Source organism: Physeter macrocephalus, chromosome 4 (assembly GCF_002837175.3).
Source record: "Physeter macrocephalus isolate SW-GA chromosome 4, ASM283717v5, whole genome shotgun sequence".
In the NCBI taxonomy this organism is placed as follows: domain Eukaryota; kingdom Metazoa; phylum Chordata; class Mammalia; order Artiodactyla; family Physeteridae; genus Physeter; species Physeter macrocephalus.
Genome location: NC_041217.1, coordinates 105972446 through 105998460, shown reverse-complemented (window position 1 = coordinate 105998460; position 26015 = coordinate 105972446). Strand labels below are relative to the sequence as shown.

General features: G+C 34.3%; 1 protein-coding gene across 11 annotated transcripts in view; it reads left to right on the top strand.

Annotated features, from left to right (window-relative positions):
• Positions 1–26015, top strand: part of PKN2 (protein kinase N2) — a 192466-nt gene that overhangs the window by 17990 nt on the left and 148461 nt on the right. For all 11 annotated transcript variants that reach the window (XM_007110065.4, XM_028489180.2, XM_055084485.1 and 8 more), the window contains exon 2: positions 20262–20562. In XM_007110065.4, the coding sequence (XP_007110127.1) occupies positions 20262–20562 (301 nt within the window). The remainder of the gene's footprint in view (positions 1–20261; positions 20563–26015) is intronic.

Genomic DNA, 26015 nt, shown 5'->3' with positions numbered 1-26015 from the left:
CAACTAACATGCCTTCAGGATCTAGGCAAGTAACAAAATAGTGAAGCAGGTGAATGTAGGGAACATACACACAATGTGGAATCGACAAGTATAAAAGCAGCTGGTGTCAATCATTTCTTGGCTGTGGTTGTTTCCATATGGGCTCTCATTGCCTTTTTGGGGGGAGATATACTCTAAATTTTAAAATATTTGTTTAAATTCTTAAAAGACTTCTAATCAAACGAGACATGTTTGTAGGACCATCTCTTCCACTACAGTAGTTTGTCTTTATTAAATCAAATATTGAAGTGCCTACCATATTCAGGTACTATGTTAAGAACTATGGTATATACAAATGAACATCGGACCTGGCCACTACCCTTTAGAAGAGCGTTCTTCAATAATACTTCCTGGGATGGTAGAAATGTTATATATCATTTTGGTTATTTCCCTATATAGTAGCTACTGGCCATATGTAAATTGTGGTTAGTGCAACTGAGGAACTGTCTTTTTAGTTTAATTTAAATTTAAATGTACACAGCTGCATGTGCTTAGGGACTATTCACTGACAGTGGTGCTCTAGAAACTAAATTCAGTTGCTGAGACCATCATGAATAGTTACCGGTCCAAGATTGAAATTATATTTCAGGATAGCAATGGAAGAGATGACTGGAGGTCACACGCAATTTCTAAGTGAGTTGTACAGGCAGTTGCTATAGGACTTCAGAGAAGGGAGTGGTCACTTTAAGATAAACTTTAGGGAGCAGGTGAAATTTAAACTGGCTCAAGGGATAGGTGAAATTTTATTAAGAGAAAAAGATGTTCTAGGAGAGTGGGATAATGGGAACCAAATGCATGCAGGCAGGGAAAATTAAATAAAATTTCCTAGTTTTCATTTAGAAGGCTGCCCAAAATTATGTTTCTTGGTTTTTTTTCTATTTTAACAGGCACATTATTTAATAATTGAAATTGGCCTTGATACATTTGCTGGTTCTAAACTTCTGTCAACAGCTCAAGAAATAAGGCATTGTGCTGTTTTTATTCTTTGAGGTCAACAGCCAAAAAGATGTAAAGAATGTAAACTTTTAAAAAATAGCTTTATGAACTTCGACTCAATTTTGCTGTGAACCTAACACTGCTCTAAGAAATAAAGCCTATTTTAAAAAAAATAGCTTTCCTTTATATCATATTTACTCCTTTTACTTGGAATATGCAGATTTCACCACTTAAAAGTTTTTTAGTCAATTATGACTTCTTTCTCGTATTATGAAAGATATTTTAACTCAAAGAGCTAAGAGAAAAGCAAATGAAAGCTCTCAAATGCTTAGTTTTCATGAGGTATCGTAGTTTCAGTTGAAAACTTTTTCTCTTTAATAGTTGTTGGATCTTTTCTTTGGGGGAATTTAACTTGCAGCATGGTGTTTGAAATATTTTGTATTCTGTTCATGCATACACCAATTTAAAGGGATGACTTCTTAAGTAGTTTAGCCGGGGAAATCTTTGACTACTGATGCAGTGATATTTTTAGTAGAAAAATGATTTATGAATTAAAATATACTAAAATTCTTGTTAAATAATACCTTATGAGAGAGAGAGCATTTCCTTGATTATCTTATATAAAAGTAGCAGTACTTCCCACCCTACCTTCCAGCACTCCTTATCCCCCTTCTGCTTCCTTGGTTTATTTATGTAGATTACATGAAATAAAACATTTATTAGTTTATGTGCCTGATACTTAGTGGGCGCTCAATAAGTATTCTTGTCTAACCTTCCTCATCATCATGAGTAACCAAATTCTTGTCTTTTAAAATGTATAGTGAGAGATACTTTTTAAAGTGGTAGTTGTTTTAATTTATGCTAATAATATGGCAATCATTTTCATGTATTACAACAAAGTCTAAAGCATGCACATAGTTTTATAACTTTTTAAAATAACTTTTCCCTCTCCTTCCACCCCTCACCTCTGGTAACCACAAATCTGATCTCTTTTTCTAAGTTCATTTGCTTGTTTTTGAAAATATAATTGACCTATAACACTATGGTAGTTCTTGTTACACAACACAGTGCTTTGGTATTTCTGTACATTTCAAATGATCACCGCAATAAGTCTAGTTAGGATATGTCACCATACAAAGATATTGCATAGTTATTGACGATATTCCCCAAATTGTGCATTTCATACCTATGACTCATTTATTTTGCAGCTGGAAGTTTGTACTTCTTAATGTCCCTCACCTATTTTTTTCCTCCCCTTCGCCCCCTCCCCTCTGGCAACCACCTGTTTGCTTTCTGTATCTATAGCTCTGTTTCCATTTTGTTGTTTGTTCATTTGTTTTGGTTTTTAGATTCCACATATGGGTGAAATCATATAGTATTCTCCTCTGTCTTATTTCACTTAGCATAATACCGTCTAGGTCCATTCATGTAGTCAAAATGGCAAGATTTCATTCTTTTTTTAATGACTGAGTAATATTCCATTATATATATATATATACATATATATACATATATATGTATATATATACACACACCTCATCTTCTTTATCCATTCATCTATTGATGCGTGCTTGAGTTGCTTCCATATCTTGGCTATTGTATATTGTATAGGCATAGAGAAATAAAATTACTTGTTCATGTTACATAGCAAGTTAGCCCAACTGGAATTTGAAACTAGCTCTATCTAAATGTAAACCGATATAGTTTATATTTTAATATTTTAAACAATTATAGAGGTTTACTGTGAATTTTGTAATAAACATTTTCCCCCATCACAGATGTGATTTGATTTACTATAGAATTCTTGGAACAACATAATATGATAAAAAGCTGAGGCTACTAGTCTATAGATCCATAAAATATTAAGTGAGATGGGCATATATCAATTTAGCCTAAACTCATTTTACAGATAAGAAAAATGAGACCCACAGAGGTTAAGTGATTGTCTGCCATCACTAAGTAAGGGAGCTGAGACTAGAACCAAGATATCCTAACTTGAGTAGAGATTTTTAATGAACAACCTTGAATTTAATAAAAGGAAAATATGACCATGTCTACAATAAGGGAAAAAGATAATTAAAAAGGCTTTCTCTTTTTTTAAAAAAAACAAACCTTTCTTTAATGAAATCTAATTGACATTCAATAAACTGCACATATTTAAAATACACAATTTGATAAGTTTTGGCACACCTCTACACTCATGAGACCATTACTGCAATCAACAATGAACACGTCTATCACTCCCTAAAGTTGCTTTGTGTCCCTTTGTAATCTTGCCATTACACCCTCTTCCCCAATTCCCAGGCCTAGAAAACTGCTTTCTATCACTATAGATTCTTTTGCATTTTCTAGAGTTTTACATGAAAGGATCTTACAGTGTGTACTTTTTTTTTTTAACATAACTTCGTACACTCCACATAGTGATTTTTGAGATTCTACCATGCTTTTTTTTTTTTAAATTTATTTTATGTATTTATTTATTTTTGGCTGTGTTGTGTCTTCGTTGCTGTGTGCGGGCTTTCTCTAGTTGCGGCGAGCAGGGGCTACTCTTCATTGCTGTGTGCGGGCTCCTCACTACCGTGGCTTCTCTTGTTGCAGAGCACAGGCTCTAGGTGCACGGGCCTCAGTAGTTGTGGCACACGAGCTCAGTAGTTGTGGCCCGAGGGATCTAGAGCACAGGCTCAGTAGTTGTGGCACACGGGCTTAGTTGCTCCACGGCATGTGGGATGTTCCCGGACCAGGGCTGGAACCCGTGTCCCCTGCATTGGCAGGCGGATTCTTAACCAGTGCGCCACCAGGGAAGCCCTCATGCTTTTGTGTATAGCAATTGTTTGTTCCTTTTTTTTTTTTTTTTTTTTGCGGTACGCGGGCCTCTCACTACAGTGGCCTCTCCCATTGCGGAGCACAGGCTCTGGATGCACAGGCTCAGCGGCCATGGCTCACGGGCCCAGCCACTCTGCGGCATGTGGCATCCTCCTGGACCGGGGCACAAACCCATGTCCCCTGCGTCAGCAGGTGGACTCTCAACCACTGCAGCACCAGGGAAGCCCAGTTTGTTCCTTTTTATTGCTGAGTAATATTCCATTGTATGGATATACCACAATTTGTTTATCCATCTACCTGTACATGGATATTTGGGTTGTTGCCAAGTTTTGATTATTACAAATAAAGCTGCTGTGAACATTTGTGTGCAAGTATTTTAGTGGATTTATGCTTTTATTATTCTTGGGTAAATGCCTGGGAGAGAAATAATTCATTTTGGTATGAAAAGTATCTCATTATTTTAACTGCATCTCCTAACAGAGGTTTGGTAGTTTTTCATTTGCTTATTGTCCATTCTGAATTCTACCTGGTTGTATTTTTTTAACCAAAATATTGAGGGAAAGCAACTCTAACATTTCACATTGTTTATCCCAGAGTGCTCTAGATAATGGCAAAAGTAATCCATGAATAATTTACATTTGAATTACTATAGTACTTGGGTCAATAATTGTTCTTATATTTTTCTTTTGATGCATTTTTACTTGTTTTGTATATTTGAAGGGAATCCAGCTTATTAGACAGTATATGGGAACAAAAGTTATTGCCATCTGGTTACATTCAGTAGTATGAACACTAATGCTGATTGACAGCCTGGAGTGGGGAGGGGAATCTCAAATTATTATTATTGTTATTAAGTGTTTCCTTTATACATAATGCCTTAGTGACATTCTATAGATCTTCAGTTATAGCCTACCTGTTATCCTCTAACTATGGTTTTTGTGGTTCAGCCTGTCTAACCTGTAGTTCTTGTGTTAATGTGAATAGATATAAGGAAACTAGTTACGGCTATTATTGACTGGTTCTCTGTAGGTTTTTGTTATCTAACCCCACCCATAATGGAATATGTCATTTTATAAACTCTGTTCTATTTGGTAGTAAAGAATAAGATAGCTTGAAGTCTAACTGTGACTATTTATCTTCCTTTGGGGTGCTCCTTATACCAGTGTGAAACGTTGGTTCTTCACTTTGGAGAATGTGACCTAATGTGTTGTGGTACGATATCAAGTCATACTTTAAAATTACCAATTTTAAATTGTGATTAAAATGTAGCTTTGTTTTATTATGTATTCAGTCATATTTTAATGTCTCATCAGTGGGGAATGAAGTATATTTTCCAAATAAAGTATTCTTAACCCTTTAAACATATGAAGCATTGATTTTTAACATTGTTTTTAGAAATTACATTTATGTAATATATGTCACATTTTGCTGCCTGATTTACATAACATACAGAGAAAGTTTGACTCTTTCTTGAAATATGTAGTACTCCTTATTCCTGTACCAGATGATACTTTTTTTCTTTTTCTTCTTCCTTTTCTCTCAGGTATTACTTCTCACTCAGTATGTCAACGTTGAGCAGCCATTTCTCCATTCAACAAATATTAACTGAGCACTTTCTGTATTCGAAGCATTATTCTGGGGCCTGGTCATAAAAGAACGATCAAAATGTTTAATAGTGATCAAATATACTTCCTTCTCTCAGGGAACTTAAATTGTGGAAGGGAAGATACACGTTAAGTAATTATACAGGGATATTGGGACTTCCTGCTAAACTAAGATAATGAATGGGGAAGGAAGCATACAATCCCAAATCATCATGACAGCAGAAGTTGTTTATAGGATTCATAATGGATATAATGTAAAGTTTTAGTTAAAATTACAGCTAAATGACTGTTTTAGAAAAAAAAGATTGAAACAATTTAAGAATTTGCCATGGGTCTTATAGCAAATCAGTGACAGAACCATGACTAGAATTTCGGTTTCCTTATTCATAATCTCTCTCTCTCTCTCTGTTGCCTTTAATATCCTACCTTTGCTTAATCATTATGGATAGTTTTGGTTGTGAAAAGTGTTTCTGTGTTGGAAGCATGTGAGAGCCTGAGATTTGCACATGCTATTAAAATAGGTATGATTTTTTAACTACATTTTTTAATTGAGATGTCATTTTTGCCAATAATAATTTTAGTAATATTAAGTAGGAGATATGATTGAGCTGAAACAATGATTTCCATATTAATGAAGTGATTAAATCATAGATGTTTAAGTTATTACTTTGGATATACAAGGCATTTTAATAAAATGTATATACTTCTAGAATGCTTATAAAACACTACAATTGTAGATAGAAATGTGATCATTTTTATTGCTTAGGAAGTAGAGAGATGAAATCTCCATAATCAAACCTATTGGATTAAAATGAGGTTTGAGGAATGGTAATCAAAATTTGAGGAGGAAGGAACTGTGTTTTATGTAATTTTCTTTCATTGCCCTCTACAGTTCTAATATAAATATATTTATGATTTGGTTGGTTTATAAAATTATTATACTTGGTATATTTATATATGTGTAGGCCTGGTAAGAAAATGGATACAATGTGGAGAAATTATTTTTAACCTACTTTTTCCTGTGCTTTCATAATTCTATTGCTAAGATGAGTAAACTTTTGTGACACATTATTGGTTTAAAAAGTTATTTCTGTTTTACATATACTTTAGTGGCTTAAAATTATGTTTTTTAAGATAACATGACAAAAGTTTTTTAAAAAGTTATATTAAAGTAGATAACGCTTCTGTGAACTTAGATCTGAGCCACTACTTTATAGGAAGAGTGGCTTGATCATCTTTGTATCATCAGTGTCTAGAATAGAACTTTACACATAGTAGACATTTAATAAATTGTTGCTGAATGCAACAAATTTTAAAACAGAAACTTGTATGCTAAGTTATAGGACAGAAGATATATGAGAGTTCCTACCTGTCAAGACCCGAATTATGGTTTATATCTGAACAGACTCCTGTTGGCTACTGCTACTTCTTCCCATGTATGTTTTTGTAGTACCTCATGGAATATGACTTTTGTAGGGGGAACATGCTTGCAATTATGATTATTATATACTACTATAAAATTAAGAGAACTAAGCACTCCACATTCTGAATTGTTAAGAATGTAATGTGTATGATTCCTTTCAGATGGGTAATAACCAGGGTTTGTTATGAATTATTAAAAACAGTATTATTAAAATAATATACCATAAATTATAAATAATTTAAATTAAGGCTGTAATTCAGAATCCATTTAACTTGACTCGTAATACATTGTGCCATTTTAATTGTTTTATCTGATATATTAATATTTGTGGACACCAGCTTTATAATATGAGAAAAAATCAGTGAGATACTAAAAATGTAGTTAAGTCATAGCTAAGAAACTTCATTTTTAGGAATTATAAAAGAAGTTTATGTATTACATTGGTCACAAATTTAAATATATACTTAATGTTTCTTATACCCAGTAACATGGCATTTAAACTTAAAAATTCTTATCGTGTTTTTAAGAAAATGTACTCTCAGAGTAGAACAATTTTAAGAGGTTGAGAGGCCATTACCTTCAAAATTCCAGACGGGGGACTATCCTACATTAGAATTCTATAGCCTTCCGAAACTACTTTCTCAGTAATGAAATCCAGTACCTTTACTATTAGATAGAGCTCTCCTTCAGTTTTTTGTATCATTCCTTCCTCATTTTTTAATAAAATGTTATAGGCATACCAAAAGGTACATAGGGAGTAATAAAACACCATTGTATTCACTACCCATTTAAAGAAATACGCATTACCAGTACAGTCGAATGAAGCTTTCTGGATACCTCTCTGACATTTCTTTCCCTTCCCATCCCTCCACCCCCAACTACTATACCAAATCTGATATATTTATAAATCATTTCCTCACCAGAAGTTGTTTCTTGATGAAATCTCTAGCTCTGAAACCCTCTTTTCCTTGTGTCATCAGCAGACATGAAGACCAATATGAAGGACAGTCGGAAGGTTGCTCTTGTTTTCTTTCATGTACCACGTTTCTATCAATTTGCCACGAAAACACTTTATCACTCACTAATTTTTAACTTGTTTCAACTAAGTCTCTTGGCTCTCTTATTGTTTCTATTTGTAAATAGCTGTTACTTATCTTGCATTGACTAATTAGTTTTACTTCTTCAGGGACCTTCTTTTGTATTCTGTATAGTTTCATTGCTGTGTTCCCAGGCCCAGCTCTGAGAAACTGACAGCTGGTTCTCTATTTCTTCATACTAATCAGTGAAATAAAACATTTGATGAGAGCCCCAGCCTGATTCCCTCCTTCCCTTTTTCCCTCCCTCCCTCCCTTTTTATCTCCATGTTTGTCTGTCCATCTATCTATCTGTTTATAATCTTAGTTTGGTTGCCTTTTATTGTATACTTTCAAACAACAAGAGCATCTCTGGGCTTTTCCTTTGCAGTCTTTTTTCTCTTAATATCTCTTTATTCTTAAGCTCCCAAATTCTTAACACTGTGCTTGAAGTAGATATGCTACTATGTTATCTATTTCGTTTATGCTTAGTCATTCTAAAAAATATTTAACACTTTAACACATTGGAGTTTTTTGTGTGATAGGTCTCTAAATTAAGCATAACAAATAAAAATTAATTTTTGTCCTATATTTTCTTCATTTTGATATACTACTCTCCTTTGCCCACTTTTTGACTGTTTTTGGTAGCAATGGTAATAATTGAATAAATGAGAAATGTCAGATACTGTGACAAAGATTTTTATATTTTACTAGTTTAATCATTTTATAGTCCTTTGAGACAAAATCTTGATTGATCTTGATTGTTCTGATGTACTTGTAGGTGTTATTATTTTATTGGAGTCTTTTGGCTTTCTATTTCATAGTATCTGGCTCTGCCTGGTCACTTCCCTGCCTATCGTCTGTCTCTATCCTATTGTCATCTTCACAACCAGAATTTCCAAATATTTCCAAAATGATCCTAGGAGGTGATAAAGTCCCTAACAGAAGATCTGGCTAGGGGAAATGACTTGTGGTTCACATTTAGAGATGAAAGAAAAATATAATGTGTAAATAGCCCTTTAAAAATTTTTTTTACCCTTTGTTTTTAAGAGTTTCAGTTAAAAGTATAATGGTTAGTAATAGGTGTTTGAAACTATTATCATTATTTCTTATACTCTTAGGACTGTGGACACAAAACAGAGTTTGTTTTATCTCCTGGGAAGCTCAGGAATGGGGGAGGTTCAGAATGAAGATCAACTGTTTTACCTTCAGAAATGTGAGAACAAATAGAATCTAGGCACTGAGAAGGATTTGTTTCTCTGGTCATCTGGAGCTCTGCTTAATATAATTTTTGAAGTTGTTTAAATTTTTAACATGGTTGATTTTATATAAAGGAGGTATTCTGGGAAGTCAGTTAATCAAGGTCTTATTGTATGCCTTTTTTGCGAATATGGTATATTTTCCTTAAAAGTCTTTTTTGCATATTAGTCTCCTAAGAAATAGTTAATACCTGGAACTGGTTGACAAAAGGCTAGACCTACATGGGTTCTGAACTTGGGGTGCTTGGATGGGCTTAGGGATCTGTGAACCCCTTAACCTCCTGCCACTGTGTGTGTGTGTGTGTGTGTGTGTGTGTGTTGCACACATGGAATTTTCTGAGAGTCCATTGCTTCCATCTGGATCCCAGAGTAGATGTGTAATCTGTGCCCTGCCCCCTCCCCACCTTCACCCCAGTCCACATAAACAAAAAGATTTTGAGAACCACTGCTGGAAAATTGATCAGTGGAATAGTGATTACACTATACTAGTTTTTTGTAGTTCTAGTATTGTCACTTGATAATGAAACCTAAAAGGTTCTAAGAATTTGAATAAGTAACAAAGGAAAATTAACCTAAGTCATTAAAAGAACATTTACTGACAAAATTCAGATTTTACTCACTGTATAATTTTTTTTGTGCTTGAATATATATGACTTAATTGAAAAGAACAAAGACTTGTGTCTGAAAGCCCTTTCCATATTATAAATGTGAGGATTTTCTGGATTTTTGACTCTAGCTGTTTGTGTCTTTCAATACCTTCCTTTTCTTTTTGCCTGAAACTTTTTCTATAACTAGAGCTTTTGGTGGGGGAGGGTAGAGTTTTGGGTTTGTATATGGGGGATTGCTATTCTACTTAGGAAACTTGAAGCATATTCTCTTTTTTTAAAATTCCCTTAAAAATATTTATTAATTAGCTATGATGTACCAGATAGTATGCTGAGGACACAGTAATGAACAAGACAGATAATGCCTCTGTACTTAGAGAGGGCTTGTCTTTTGTCAAGCAGGGAAGACAAACTAAGTTGTTATAAGCGATATGATAGGGTATGTGCATGTGTACTATGGATCATCTCACAGGACCGTCTAAGCAAAAATTATTAGATGGTATTGTGTTTTTAACTTTGGTGTCCACATGGTCATTGTCAGTACACAGAAGTATGATTGATTTTTGAGTGTTCTTGTATCCTGTGATAGTACTGAACTCTTTTATTCTAGAAGTTTCTGATAAATTTCTTGGGATTTTCTATGTAGATGACCATGTTATCTTCTAATAGGGACAGGACAGTTTTATTGCTTCCTTTTCTATCCGTATGCCTTTTATTGTCTTACTGAAGTGATTTGGATGCCCAGTATTGTGTTGGATAAGAGTGCTGAGAGTAGACATCCTTGTCTTGACCCTGATCTTAGGGGAAAGAATTTAGTCTTTCACCACTACATATAATGGTAGTTGTAAGTTTTTTGTAGATGTTCTTCATCAAATTGAGGAAGGTCTCTATTTCTAGTTTACTGAGAGTTTCTAATTATGAATGCATATTGAATTTTGTCAAATGCTTTTTCTACATCATTATGAACTCATGTTTAGCTTAATGTAGATATGGATATCTTTTTTTTTTTAAACCACTGTATGTCCAGTGTTGAGTACAGCATCTAGCACATGTAATAGGTATTCAGTAAATATTTGCAGGATGAATGGATCAGTCATGTTTGGCCAGGATGTGGGACAACTCTGGTTTAATTTAGTGAGATGTCCATGCTTAGATCATTCAACTGTGGCCACAGATCTATAGGATCATGTAAGAGAATTGAAGACCTCACTAGAATCACATGGTTTGAGTGAGATAAGAAATATTTCCCAGGGCTTCCCTGGTGGCGCAGTGGTTAAGAGTCTGCCCGCCAGTGCAGGGGACACGGGTTCGAGCCCTGGTCTGGGAAGATCCCACCTGCCGCGGAGCAACTAAGCCCGTCTGCTACAACTACTGAGCCTGTGCTCTAGAGCCCGCGAGCCACAACTGCTGAAACCAGCGCGCCTAGAGCCCGTGCTCCACAACAAGAGAAGCCACCGCGATGAGAAACCCGTGCACTGCAACGAAGAGAAGCCCGCGCACTGCAACGAAGAAACCCACGCACTGCAAAGAAGAGTAGCCCCTGCTCACCACAACTAGAGAAAGCGCACTCACAGCAACAAAGACCCAACACAGCCAAAAATAAATAAATTTATTTAAAAAAATTTCCCAGAAGCTCAGGGGAGAAGAGTATGCAAAATAAGATGCAAAATTATTAGTGGCATCCTTTGGAACAAGGGTGGAAATGTGACCCTAAATTCAGTTCTGTGGTATAAAATGAGATTAGAGTGGTAGAGAACACAAACACTTATAGGGGAACATTGGTCTTGATATTGGAAAAAAATCATATATATATAGATCTGGAATTCCAAGTATCATTACTCAATTACAGAGATAAAATTTCATGTTTCAAAGCAGGGAGCTAGACCTATCAATGTTATTTGGGACTCTTATTTGTGGTAAGGGAAAACTTAACTCTAACTTAAGAAAAAAATGAATTGGTTGGCACTGTGACTAATGAGTTTAGGGGCATGGGGGTATGTTTGCTTTAAGCATGTTTAAAGATTTAAGGATTTAGATGCTCAACCTGTGTCCTTACTGATTTTTTTTCTCTTTAATTCTCATGGTTGCTTTTCTCTGAGTTAGCTTTGATTTCTGGCCATCTATGGTAAGAAAAGCACTTATTTCATCAGTAGCTTCAGATTTGTGTTGTCTTTGCAGCTCCTGTGCTTAGGAGTGGGATTTCCATATCAATCCCTGGAAAGGGCATTGGAAAGGGCCTATTTCAACCACATGACTATTCCTAAACCAATCACTAAATCTGAGGATTGAATACTCTCACGCACATGCACCTTAGGCTTAGTTTTGTGACAGGAATGGTGGAGAAGCAAGGCAGTTATTTTTAAGCAAGTCTGTTTTTAAAAGTAATGACTTTATGTTTTGTTTTTTAAGAAGAGGATTGTTGTCTCTTATCTACATCTTCTCAAAGTGTTGGGATGGAAAGGTATAAAGTGGGAAAGAAAAGGAAAATTGCTTTTTCTTTTTTAACATAATGATAATGTTATTAACACCCCCATCCCTACTTTTTACCTATTGAAAGTCAACAAAAAGTAATTAATAATCAAAATTGAAGAGACTGCTTAGAGCTATCATTATGGCTCTAAGAGCTGTCTTGCCTGGATTGCTGCAGTAGCCTCTGTATCATATGTCTATGGTAGTGTAATAAACTCATCTCAGAATTCTGTGGGTATAAGAGGTGTTTCTTCTGCTAGTCTTGCCTGTGCTCACTTATGCAGCTGCATTCAGCTGGTGGCTAAGCTGGACTGGAATGTCCACTGTGGCCTTCCTCACAAGTCTGGTGCCTCAGCTGGAATGGATGAGACAGCTGGAGTGCTTTGGTTCTCTTCCACATGGCCTCTCTCCACATGGCCTCTCTCATCCTCCAGGGTCCTCTCTCTAGCAGAATAATCTGGACTTCTTTAAATAGTAGTTGAGTTTTCAAGAAGGAAGACAGAAGCTATGAGTCCTGTTGAGACCTCTTCTTGAAGCTCCCTGCCCATCATCAGAATGTCACTTCCATTACACTGTTAGTCAGAGTAAGTCAGAAGGCTAGCTTTGAGTCATTGTGGAAGGAGGCTACATGACGATATGAATGTAGGAAAGCAAGATTCATTTGAGTCCATTTAGTAACAATCTACCATAGTTTCATAGCAGTTTTCCCTGCCCCCTCAAACCTGTTAACACAGGAGGTCATACAACATCACTTCTCTCCCTAAGCCCTACACCATTTCATTCAGAATAAAAGCCAGTCTTTATATTGGCCTACAAGGCCCTATATGATCCTTAGTGAGAGAGGGATTTATAGTTTATCTGAGACAAGAAGTCTAAAGTAGGCAGTCTAGGACTTGCGTAGCAGTTCAGTAAAGCCATTGGGGTCCTAGGCTCTTCCACACTGTTTTGTCATGTTGTTTCTGTCCTATTTGCCTATTATACCTTTAGGCTTTGGGTCTGCATTCTAGGCAAAAAGAAAGGGAAAATTGGAAGCTTTCCCCCAAATCCTGGGCTTCCCTTTGCCAGGAGTTGTCATGTAACTACTTCTAGCTGCAAGGGAGTCTGGTGAAGTGAGAATTTTATCTCAGCACTTTGTTGCATCTACCAAAATGGAAATTTCCTTAGTGAGGAAAAGGGGGAGGCTGGATATTATGTAGGCACCCAGCACTATCTGTCAGTACTATGTGCCAGGAAATATACTATTGCTATGAAAGCATACTTCTTATTCCTAGGCATAGCCATTATGAGACTTAGAAATAATACAGTCAAGGTAGTTGTAATAATTCCATTTTACAGAAAAAAATTAAAGGTTTAGCATGGTTGCAGTATCAGAATTTATACATGGCCAGTCTGACTCCAAATACTTAGTTCTTTCCATCATACTACATTCTAACTGAGCTTTCTGTTAAGACACACGCACAAACACACACATACACACACACACAATATAGCCTACATTTGTGTAAAGCTTTACTGCTTCTTCAGATTTTGTTTGGTTTTCATGTCTGCTTTAGTAAATTGAATACCTGAAAGAAAGCAGGATTGTGTCATTTCCATTACCTAGTATTCAGTGAATATTTTGAATAAAGAAGTTTTAAAGAAACTAAAAGGTGGGAGAACCAAACATAATTTTGCAGATGGGCGAACAGGTACAAAGATGGAATAACAGGCTTGGGTTGCATAGCTAGTGACAGAGCTGGTGTAAGAACTGGTTTCTTGCTTTCTGGTGAGAGCATTCTCCCCTTAGACACAGAAGGTTGGATTAGGGTGATATTAGAGAATAAGAGGAAATATGTCCTGCCAGTACCCCTGAATTAAGGCACGTAATATCCGTTAATTAATGCAAATCAGTTAAGTCAAGGTGTAGTTCAAATAAAGGGAAATGGATAAGAAGGTGGTATGGAGTAAAAGAGCACCAAACTAGGAGTCGGGAGACTAGTATGCTAAACCCAGCCAGGTCACTGACTTTTCTTTGTGACCTTAGGCAAGTTGCATAGCTACTTTGAACCTGCTTTCCTCAAAACTAAAATCAAGGGAGTTACACTACATGATCTTTGAAATTCCTTCTAGCTAAACAGTATATGAATCATTGTACCCACTGAGTTTTTATGGGTGCTCTAACATTTTTTGGCATCTATCAGGTCAGACTGTTTTATATTTCTATAATATAGAGAAAGTAACAGCTTTTTCACTTCTTCTCTGGGAACGTGGCCAGTGAGAAGTAAACATCCTTTCCTGTCTCTCCCTAAATGAAGTACTTGGTCATAAGTGACAAATTTTTTTCTTCATTTTGTTGTTTGAATCTGATCCTGTTCTTATTTTAGTGTTTTTCTTAACTTCATTGTGAGTTTGTTGCAATGTAGTAAATAGAAAATGTCAATTTATATTTTATTCTACAGATCAGAATTTCATTATTTCATAAAATAAAAATAGTATTTATCAAATATATATTAACACATTTACATACTTTGAATACTTGACTGGCATATGACGTGGTCTAGTTATAATGAGTAGAATGTGTAGTCTCATCCTTTGCAGTAGAATTGTATTGACTCAAAATAACCTAGTTAAATAATAGCAAATATACTGTAGAGTGTAAAGTATCATTATAAGCTTTTGCATTTACCAAACTTGAAATGAAGTGAAAGTTACTTTTGATGTCTTTAAAAAATGTAATTCCCTCCTATTAGACAGGCAGTATATATTAATTGCTAAAAAAAAATGAGAAAATATGGAAAACTTGGAAGAACAAAATGAAAATCTTAGATTTTTTACCCAGAGATAATTATTAATAGTTTAATCTATTTCCTCCCAGTCTTTCTTTGTCCATTCTTATTTTAAACATAATTTGAAATAAAGCTGTGTACATAGTAGCAATACATTGAGCTGGACATACTGCTGAGGAATAATAAAGAGTATAAATAAAAGAAACCTTTCCTTATTTCCTAGACTGTTTGAAATTCTTTTATTATGACACATATCCTGAACTTTCTCTTTTCTATAAGTTGGTTTAAAGCCCTGCTACTTGTAAGTTTTGTAAGGGAGTCTGTCTGTGCCCAGCATATATTATTTTAAAAATTATTGTATTTACCATTCTATATAGTAATAATTCCTAATTATCTTATTAGTTTACATTTCTAGAATTAGAATTACTGGGCCAAAGGGAATCACTATTTTAAAGATTCTTGTTATATAGTTCCAACTTTTATAAAGTTTTACAGCTTACATCTGGATTATTGCCAACATTATGATTAGAAAACTCTTTGTCAATTTAAGAGGTAAAAATGGTACAGTCTCTTCTGCCATAGCACAAGTTTTTTTTCTTCAGTAGAAATGAACATATACATGAAAGTAAGCAGGGGAATGATGTAAGTGTAACATGGGTACTGGGTTAGTTCATCTGTCATTTCCCCAAGAATGTTAATATTTTGAAGCAGCTGGTTTTTAAATTTTTTTAATTTTGGAGAAAACCTTAGCAATATATGAAGATAAAGGCTGAAAATCCTATAGAAGTTTGATAGTTTGGAGCCTCTGTTATTAAAGAATAGTTTTCTGTTGATCTAATTATCATTCATTTGTAGATAAAAATGCTTTTTCTCTCTGTTTACTTTGTAGTTGCTGCGTTATTTTCATTTATCTTATTTGCAACTTGGTATGACCTTCCAGTCTAAGGATATATCATGCTTCAACTCTGGAATATTCTCATCCATTTACCTCTTCATGTAGCACTTCTCCCCCATTGTCTTTATTCTGTTATTCTGGAGCTCTTACTACGTGGATCTTGGATCCTCTCATTCTGTCTTCCATGCCTTTAAATTTCTCATATCGCTGTATGATGATTTCAGAGTAATTCCCTCAAGTTATCTTTCTGCCAGGATACTAATTCATTAGCTTGGTCTAATCTGCTATTTAACCTGTCCACTGAGTTTTTAATATATTTTGGTTCCTTTGAACTCCATCTAATTTTTACTCTTTGTTTCTTACTCATTGAAGTCTCTATTCCTTCTTTTATTTATTTAGCTGCTAGAAATCTACTTAACCTAAAAATCATTTCGATTGTACTACTATAAATCCTGAGTGTATTAATTTCACTAATGGTTTCCTTGTTTTGGGATTTGGCCCATCTGATTTGAAAGGCTGCATTAAGGATATAGATGATATAAAATACATTAAAAATAAGTAGGATTAATCATGAAAGAGTTGAAATATTTTTAAGCATGATGGTGGATTTAGATTGATAGTGAAAGGAATAGAGTATAAGAAAGAAAGACAGGGGTAAGAGAATATAACAGCAAAGTGTTAGATTAATTTGACTAGAATGGAGTGGCTAACTGAGTTTGTTGATTTCAGTGATAAAAGGTTTGAGAATTAATGGGGTTTCTTTTATGTATATATGATTGGTAGAGGATCATGAATACTACTAGGAGTTTAGTTTTATGTTTAGGATTACTTTTGTGTTTTTTTCCTTTCTTTTTTTATCTCTTTCTGAGCATATTAATGAATTTAAAAGGGAGTTTGTGATTAGAGGTTGGATCTAACTTTGCTTGGTTTTGAAAACATGAGAAAAGGTATCTACTGTTTACTTTTGGGGGAGATAGAGTACAAAGAGTTGAATGGTAGAGTTGAATGGTGGATGAAAGGGTAAAGCTTGTAAACATAAATTACTGTAATGTTACTACTGCCTCTAAGAGAACCTACTGAGACAGAGATTATCACTGAAGATTTTCACTGCTTAAATAGCTATTTGTTTTCCTGAGGCTGATTTATTTTACTGTGTCAAGAATATTATTACATTGCCTAGTACTGATTCCATTTATGATATAATTGCTCTTATTTTTTTTTAGGGTAGAGACATAATTTAATAGATGGAATATCTCATTTCAGTTGTTCCAAATGCAAGAAAATTATATTTTCCAATAGCTTTCACAGTTTATTGCAACTAAAATTTTTAGGAAAGGAGTAATAGAAAGTACTGTAACCTTTCCTATATGCTCTCAGGGGGCATAGTTTATCTTAAGTTATTCATTATGGTATATGTATCTCCTGCTCCTTTCTGAAAAGTATTTGAGCCATGTCACAACAAAAGATGGGAGTAAAAATATGGTTACTAAAAATTCAGGCCTTTTAGGAAGAGGAAGCAAACATGCTAACCACATATGATTTATATCTAATATCTAATTTTAGCCAGTATGGTTGCTATGACTGAATATCAATTTTGCCTTAGAGCTTCCTGGAGTATGAGTTCTCTTTACCAGAAAGAGGAAAGCATGACTTCCTTAGCAGTGATAGATTTTCCTGAATTCTAAAAGAAGAATATTAAATAATATAATCAAATCATTAAGAAAACAAAACAGAACCACTCTTCCAGGCATAAGCTCTGCCCTCAAATTGCTCACAGTCTTTGGAGTTGTCAGATAAGGAAAGGAATACTTGTTTAAATAAAATCCACATTATCAGAGCACACAGGAGAGAGGCATTTAATCTAAATTCTAAGAGAGGGCATAGGCAGGAAATTCTTTCCTGGGGAAAAAATTGTGGTAAACTTTGAAACAAAGTAAAAGTTAACTAAGAAAAGAAAGGACTAGGAAGAGATAGTTGAAGAAAGAAGGGAAAATGATGCATCCCAAAGGTGCAGCATGCATAGTAGCTGAGCCAAAAGAGATTGTCTCTGGCAGTAAATTTCTGTAATTTGATATGATCTGCATTTAGGGAGCAAGTTAAAAAGTGGGAGTTGAAGTAGCCAAGGGTAACAGTGTTTTTTTGGTTGTTGTTTTTGTTTGTTTTGTTTTTAACAGCCTTTAAATATTAGTAGTATGATTTTCAAACTCTGCAACAAGGCTCTCTGGAGTGCCTCAGCAAGCTCTCAGGATGCTGCAGTATATTTTAAAAATTTCAGGGAAACACAGTGACACCATTTGTTGGATACCATGTGGACTAACTAGAGTCAGTAAAGTTTCAATATTAAGGATATTCTACAACCCCTTTGTACTGGCAGAATAGGATGAAGGTGGGAATGTGCAACTGATTTCAAGTTTTGAGAAATTGTGAAGTACCCAATAGCAGACATATATCCCATTAATAAGTAACTGTGGCTATTAAAGAATGAAATACAAATGTAATTTTCTTTCAATTTGTATTCTTTCAAACAGCTACTAAGTTGTTATAAGTATTGATTAAGTTATTTGGACCTTACTACTTAATAAATGGAATTGTTAGGTATTTCTTTTAGCCTATGTGTAATAAAGAAAAAATTACTGAGACACTTAACGTTCTGGCTTAGTACCTAATATTAAAGTACAGATTTGTGAAAGCAATTCATGTAGTGTTTTCTAAGTTTATAAAGATAGAAATAAAAATACCTAGAGGAATGCATTTAGCTTAAGCTTTCTCATTTAAGAATTGTTTGCCTCCGTTCCCTTTACCTGAAGGTAGACAATAGAAATTTGGGATTTTATCTTTTGACAATAGTCATATGTTTCTGATAACCAGACAAAGGTGGATTTATAAACTTTGGAAACTGAATAAATGGATTGATAGGACTTATAGTCCATTATAAATAGTGAAAAGCCTCGACATTATTTTGGCCCAGATAGGAGATCATTCTATGTTCGTATAGATAAGAATCAGAAATTTAAGGCCAATAGGTGTAGATCACCAGTTTCAGGAATTTTTAATCTAAGATATATGGTACCTGGAAATAGTACATACAAACATGAAATTTTCTTTGTTCTACTCTTTTTTTTGTCAGTTTTAAAGGGGTTGTTGGCCCTAAAAAGGTTAAGAACAAATTTATACATCAAACTACTTCATTTTTTGCATAGTATGCCTGTTGGCACCAGGTATATTGGTACCAATGCCAAGACTAAATCCTGTATCTTCCCATCCATTAACTCACTGTTTTGTAAAATACATGTTTTTCAGAGGTGAAGAATTAGACGTAAAGAGTATTTGCACCAAGTATTTAAATAGAACTTATTTTATGGGTGTGATGAATTCCCAAAGAAGTTAAAGAAAATCTTTTAATTACTTAGGTCTGTGGTTCAAAAGATACATAAAGGGTGCACAGTGAAATATAAATCTCTTTTCTGTGTCCTTCACAAGCTCGATTCCTCTTCCCAAAGGCAAAAGTTAACTCGCTTCTTTTGTTTCAGAAATTTAAAATTTAAAAACCAATAGTATTGTAGTAATGGAGTTTAAAATAGTGAATGATACACAAATAGCCAGAACATAACTTTGCCTGTTTTAAATGTAGATTAGATGTGCTTACCTGATTTGATTTTCATTTTAAGATGAATAACTGATACTGTGTACTCTCTTTGCTTCTGTCAGTAGGACATAATTTAGACATTTTTTAGTAGTGATGTTTATGTAGTCAGTCAACCAAATTATCAATTGGGATAGATAGTCATGAAATATATGAATAGAATTCTGAAATTAGTCTTCCCAAGCCCTAATGCATTTAATTGCTTAACTAAAAAGTGGTCATAAGGATATTATTTTATTTTATTTATGCCAATATTAGTTTATTTTTAAGAGGTTTCTTATAGAAGATGAAATAGAATTTTATCTCACCTATGGAATTTAATAATAATCTTCACTTATTAAGTGACTAAAACTTATATTTGGAGCTTCACATACAATATTTTGAATTACCACATTATCTCTGAAAAGTGCCTAATATTATTTAGATTTTACACGATTAGACTGAGTATTTGAAAGGTTAACTTGCACAAGATTCACAGTGTAGGTTTTGGAATCTGACTTGGGTTCATGGAATATCAAAAATTCATTGTTTGTTTATACAGCCCAAAGATGTCTTTGTGTATAGATGTGTTTATTTTAATATAAATTTGTCAGGTAATGCTATTTAGTGAGTGGGCAGAGTTTTTGAAGAATTGCTTTAAGTACAGTTGTATTCTTATATGGCATATTTTACTGAGCAGCTAACTTTCCTAAACTCCCACATTTGTGTGTTTATTTTTTTTCTGTAGGGAGATTCCCGAAGTCTTCCCTTTTCTGAGAATGTGAGTGCTGTTCAAAAATTAGACTTTTCAGATACAATGGTGCAACAGAAATTGGATGATATCAAGGATCGAATTAAGAGAGAAATAAGAAAAGAACTGAAAATCAAAGAAGGAGCTGAAAATCTGAGGAAAGTCACAACAGATAAAAAAAGTTTGGCTTATGTGGACAACATTTTGAAAAAATCAAATAAAAAATTAGACGAATTGCATCACAAGCTACAGGAACTAAATGCACATATTGTTGTATCAGATCCAGAAGATGTTACAGGTATTTTATTTGATGTTTATATAGTATACTAATAAGAATTGTATTATTTTAAAAATAATAAGATTTGTGACATGTATAGTCTTTAGCTTTTTTGAAAGTACAGGGACTGTATTTTCTCCTGCAGTTAAGGTCTTATTTATATTCTATTCAGAAGGAGCAGTGAGTTGATGAATATGAAAATTAAAACGTTTACTTAGAGATGAGTAATTCTCTGTCAACTCTCTTACCCTCTGTCACTAAGACATTACTTAAAGTTATTTTCTAGTATTTTTGTTTTGTATTGAGTCAACCACATGCTCTTACCTGATTCATCCTTGAGATCAGCAGCACGAGTTTGCCAGATGACTTTTGAAAGTTAAAAATGCATTCTATGACCAAGGGATATTTTTATTTTTTGCAAATATAGTTAATCAAACCTATGACCTTTGTTCTTTGAGCTCTAAGCAACTGAATTAACAACTACACTACCAGGCATTTTGTTTAAAAAAGAAGAAAATTTAAAAAGCCAAACAATCCTTTTTTTTTTCTCCAGTATAGAAAATGAAAGGAAAATACAACCTATAAGTCCAACCTAAGAGCATAATTTTTAAACAGTAGAATTAACAGATGTTCATGTTGGAAATTTTTCAATGGTACAGAAAGTAAAAATAGAAAAATAACCTCTATCCACTCTAGGCCCACTCCCTAAAGGTAGCATTACTAAGTTTTTTGTTGCTATGTCCCTCCAGAAAAAAAATTCTGTATTTGTATCAATGTCCATCCATTCATATATACATTCTTTCTAAACCTTTTTACTTAACAAATCATATAAGACACTTTTTTTTTTTTTTTTTTTTTTTTTTTCCAGTATGCGGGCCTCTCACTGTTGTGGCCTCTCCCGTTGTGGAGCACAGGCTCCGGACGCGCAGGCTCAGTGGCCATGGCTCATGGGCCCAGCCGCTCCGTGGCATGTGGGATCCTCCCAGACTGGGGCACGAACCCGTGTACCCTGCATCTGCAGGCGGACTCTCAACCACTGGGCCACCAGGGAAGCCCATAAGACACATTTGATCTAATAGTTTTGTCTTTGCGAAGAGGATATTTTGAGCTAGTTATTTAATGTCTAAATCCTTAATTTCTTCATTTGCAAAGATAAGGAGTGATATACATAGAATGATGTATCTAGCACCACAGAAATTTTTTTTTTTTTTTTTTTTGTGGTACGCGGGCCTCTCACTGTTGTGGCCTCTCCCGTTGCGGAGCACAGGTTCCGGACGCGCAGGCTCAGCGGCCATGGCTCACGGGCCCAGCCGCTCCGCGGTATGTGGGGTCTTCCTGGACCGGGGCATGAACCCGTGTCCCCTGCATCAGCAGGCGGACTCTCAACCACTGCGCCACCAGGGAAGCCCCCACAGAAATTTTAGAAGAACCTGTATGATTAGCCAAGAAAAAACAGATATAAGTAAAATTAAATTTGCTTAAGAAAGTACATAAATTTGACCAAGAACCATAAATTTCCAATCTTAAAAGTTGTGTACAATGCTTCTGATATTCAGTGTACTTATAGAGCTTGTTTTAATGCATTACTTTCAACATCTGGGACTTACTTTAGGGGTTTCAATTGGAGACTGTCTATGTAGAGATTTCAATCTTGTAAGAATAATTAAATCTTAGAAGTGAAAGAAATCATAAAGAAACCAGCCTTCTTATTTTATAGCTGAAATAATCCCAAAGATGTGAATTAATTTGCCCAGAATTACAAAACTAGCTAAAGAACTCTTCAATCTAGTATTTTCTTACCCACAAATTCAGTAATTACCTTATAAATGGAAATTTGTATTATGAAATGCTTTTTCTTTAGCAATATCATACAAGCTTAGATATAGCCTATTCTGTTGGAACTCTGCCGAGCTCTACATTCTTTGCCCATTACTTTTTTAGGAGAGGTCTAAAATAAGAAACTGTGCTGGAGCTTTAAACTCAGTTTAGAGAAAACATTTTTGATAATCACAGAATACCAATAACTACCTTGTAATTGGAATATAGAAGTGTTTTTGCCACCCAAAGAGTAGCCCATTTAGTTTCCCCAGTCCCTTGTAAAAAATTAACTTTACTGAAATATATAAATTACATATGATAAAATGCACATATTTTAAGTATATGATTTGATGAGTTTTAACAAATGTATATACTGAGATAACCATCACTGCAACTAGGGATCCTGACCATCACTTCAGTTCTCTTGTATACATACTTGCAGTCAATCTCCTATCCCCATCCCTGGCTTTAGGTAACCACTGGTCTGCCTTCTATCACTTTAGATTAGATTTGTCTTTCCTAGAGTTTCCTATAAAGAAATGACCTTTTAGTCCTACTGTCAAATTCCTTTTCTACCTCAAAAGCCAATTTGGATATCTCTGTGAAACCTTCCTTGACTTTCTCTGATTATCTTCTCTATTCTACTGCATCCACTCATTGTTGTATTACAGTTTATTTCTGTACATTTTTATATCACTTACTAAACTGTATGTTTCTTGATGACAGGACCATGTTTTCATTCATTTATTTTCAAGGTTTATCATAAAGCCTGGAGTATAGTAGGTATTTAGTTGAGAGTATTATATCTCAAAAAAAAAAAAATCCCAGCAAATAAAAAACCTTGTATTAGTTTTTGTAATGAATACCAAAGCGTAATTTATCATGGTACTTTAAATATTTAATACTTGGGGAATAAAGACTTAAATAAAAGTTTTAGGAGAAATAATTCCAGAAACTTTCTTTGCTGTTATTGACTTATCAGATAACTGCAGGGCGAATGTTATATGAAATTTATACTGTGACTTCTTAATACTTCACTTTGTTTGGAATGAACTTGACAAGTTGGTTAAAATTTGAATATATTAAAAAAACAGTTCTCTTTGCAAATGGCATATTCACACATCTTGGTAATAAGTTGTTTTTTGTGTTGTTTTTTTTTTTTCATACTACTTATTTGACTGCATTAAAATGAACAACAACACAGAGGGTTAAAGGTAGTTCAACGTTAATTTTAGGTCACATTGCCATAAAATTTTATGTTTTACATTGTGTGCTAAAGTAGGCAAAATCATTTAATTTGATTAGATCTGACATAAAGGGTCAAGGGCCTAGCATTTTGCTTTCAGTTCTCTAAAGTATGTAGATAAATAAGTATGTGCAGAAGTATTTGGCTAATTCCTGTTGTCTTGGGGGTATGTAAGCAGAATGAATGATTCAAGGAAAGAGGGACAGAATTTAAATTTGCATTGTATATATGATTACCATGTAAGCAGTTAGGAGGCCTGTTCTTAACTCATTTCTGCAATAATTAACTCTGTTAACCATTAGGTTCTAATTTGTAAAATAAGGACTTTTATCAAATGAACTTTCAGACTTTTAGCTATAAAACTCTCTGAAATGTTGCTTATTATAATGTCAAGATCAGATCATTTGGGACTGTTTGATGTTCTCTTCATGCCCATGATACTCTAAGCTTCCTGTTCACCTTCCATATACTTCAAGAATAGTCTCATGGAGTATTATTATTCCCACATGGAAATTATAAACATATTATAAAATGAGGCTGAATGCACCTTGTGAAAAAAGTTATTGGAGCTCTGTAAAGTGGATTAGTAGTCTAAGCCTTAGTTGATACCTGAGACTCTGAAAGGAAATATTTAAGAAAGAACTAATTTTCTGAATCTTTGGACTCATGTATCATCCCTAAAGAAGAGGACAAGAATATTTCTCATATTTTATTAGGTATAACTAATAATTTGTGTAGTATAATTCCCTCTGTTTTTATCTTACTTCCTTCTCTTGTACCTCTTCCCATTTCCATTTTCTCAGACCCCACCAAGCTTAGATTTTTACCTTTTGAGGTAGTGAATATTTTCTTTAATATATAGAGTGTTGAGATAGAAAATATTGATTTAGTATAGAACTAATAGTGTTGTAATTTTGTGTGTGGTTTTTTTTGTTTTGTTTTTGTTTGTTTGTTTTGGCTGCACCACACAGCATGTGGGATCTTAGTTTCCTGACCAGGGATCGAACCAGTGCCTCCTGCAGTAGAAGTGCAGAGTCCTAACTAATGGACCGCCAGGGAATTCCCTGGAATTTTTTGGAGTTAACCTTGGAAATTCTTCTAAATCCCAGAGATACATGTATATTGAGGGAGTCTTCTTAATGACTAAAATGTAGTTTATGAAGTCTTTCTTGAATGAGTAGAAGTGAGAATTTAAATTTCTTTTTATTATTGGCCTATCCACCTAAATGTAGCATAGAAATTATAGTTGAATTTTATATTTATTAAAATCTGTGTGGCCTGGTTTATTATGCAGTTTCCACATATTCCTTATTTCTGATTGAATTTCTCATTTTGAGGTAAGCATATTTTGTATTAAGTTGTGTACTCTTAAGTAAAGGATTGCTGTTAAGTAGGTAACTGTGATCGTTAATTAACAAGGCACTTTTAATGCCCCTGGGTTTGTTTTCTCATCTTTAAAATCATGAAATTAAATGATTCATAGACACCTATTACTTGAATTCTTTGATATATATTTTTTTAAAGTTAATACACAGTAAAATTGATTCTTTTTGGGTACATCATTCCTTGAATTTTAATATACATATAGGTTCATCTAAACACCACCACAATCAGGAAAAGGAATAGTACTATCCCTTTGTAGTCACACCCTCTTCCTTTTCCATATCCCCTGTCAACCACTGGTCTGTTCTCTGTCACTTATAGTTTGCTTTTCAAGAATAACATATAAATGGAATCATAAAGTTTATAACCTTTTGAGACTGACTTCTTTCACTCAGCATATTGCTTTTTGAGATTCATCCAGGTTGTTGCATTTATCAGTAGTTTATTCTTTTTTATTGCTGAGTGGTAGTCCACTGTATAGATGTACTACAATTTACTTATCCATTCCTTCACCAAGAGCATTAGGGTTGTTTTCCAGTTTTTGGCAGTTATCAGTAAAGCTGCTGTAACTATCCATTAACAGCTTTTTGTGTGAACATGTTTTCAGTTCACCTGGGTAAACACTTAGGAGTATGGTTCCTAAGTCATTTGTTAGAATATGTTTAACATTATAAGAAACTGCCAAAATGTTTTCCAGAGTGGCTATATTATTTTTCATTCTCACCAGCAATATATGAGAGTTCCAATTGTTCCACATCTCCTCCAGCACTTGGTATTGTTAATGTATTTTTTAACCAGTCTAACAGGTGTATAGTGGTTGATGATATATATTATTGTAATTAGGAGGAGGAAAGAAGAAAAATAAAGTAGCACGATCTTAAGGAGAATTTATGAAAGAACTGTGCATGTCCTAGGTACAGAGTTATGTACAGAATGAAGAAGTCTTTCCTACCAGAGATATGCAATATGCAGTTTTTAAACATTAAGATGTAATGTAGCATTGATCTGTATTTCTGTTTTTTTGCCA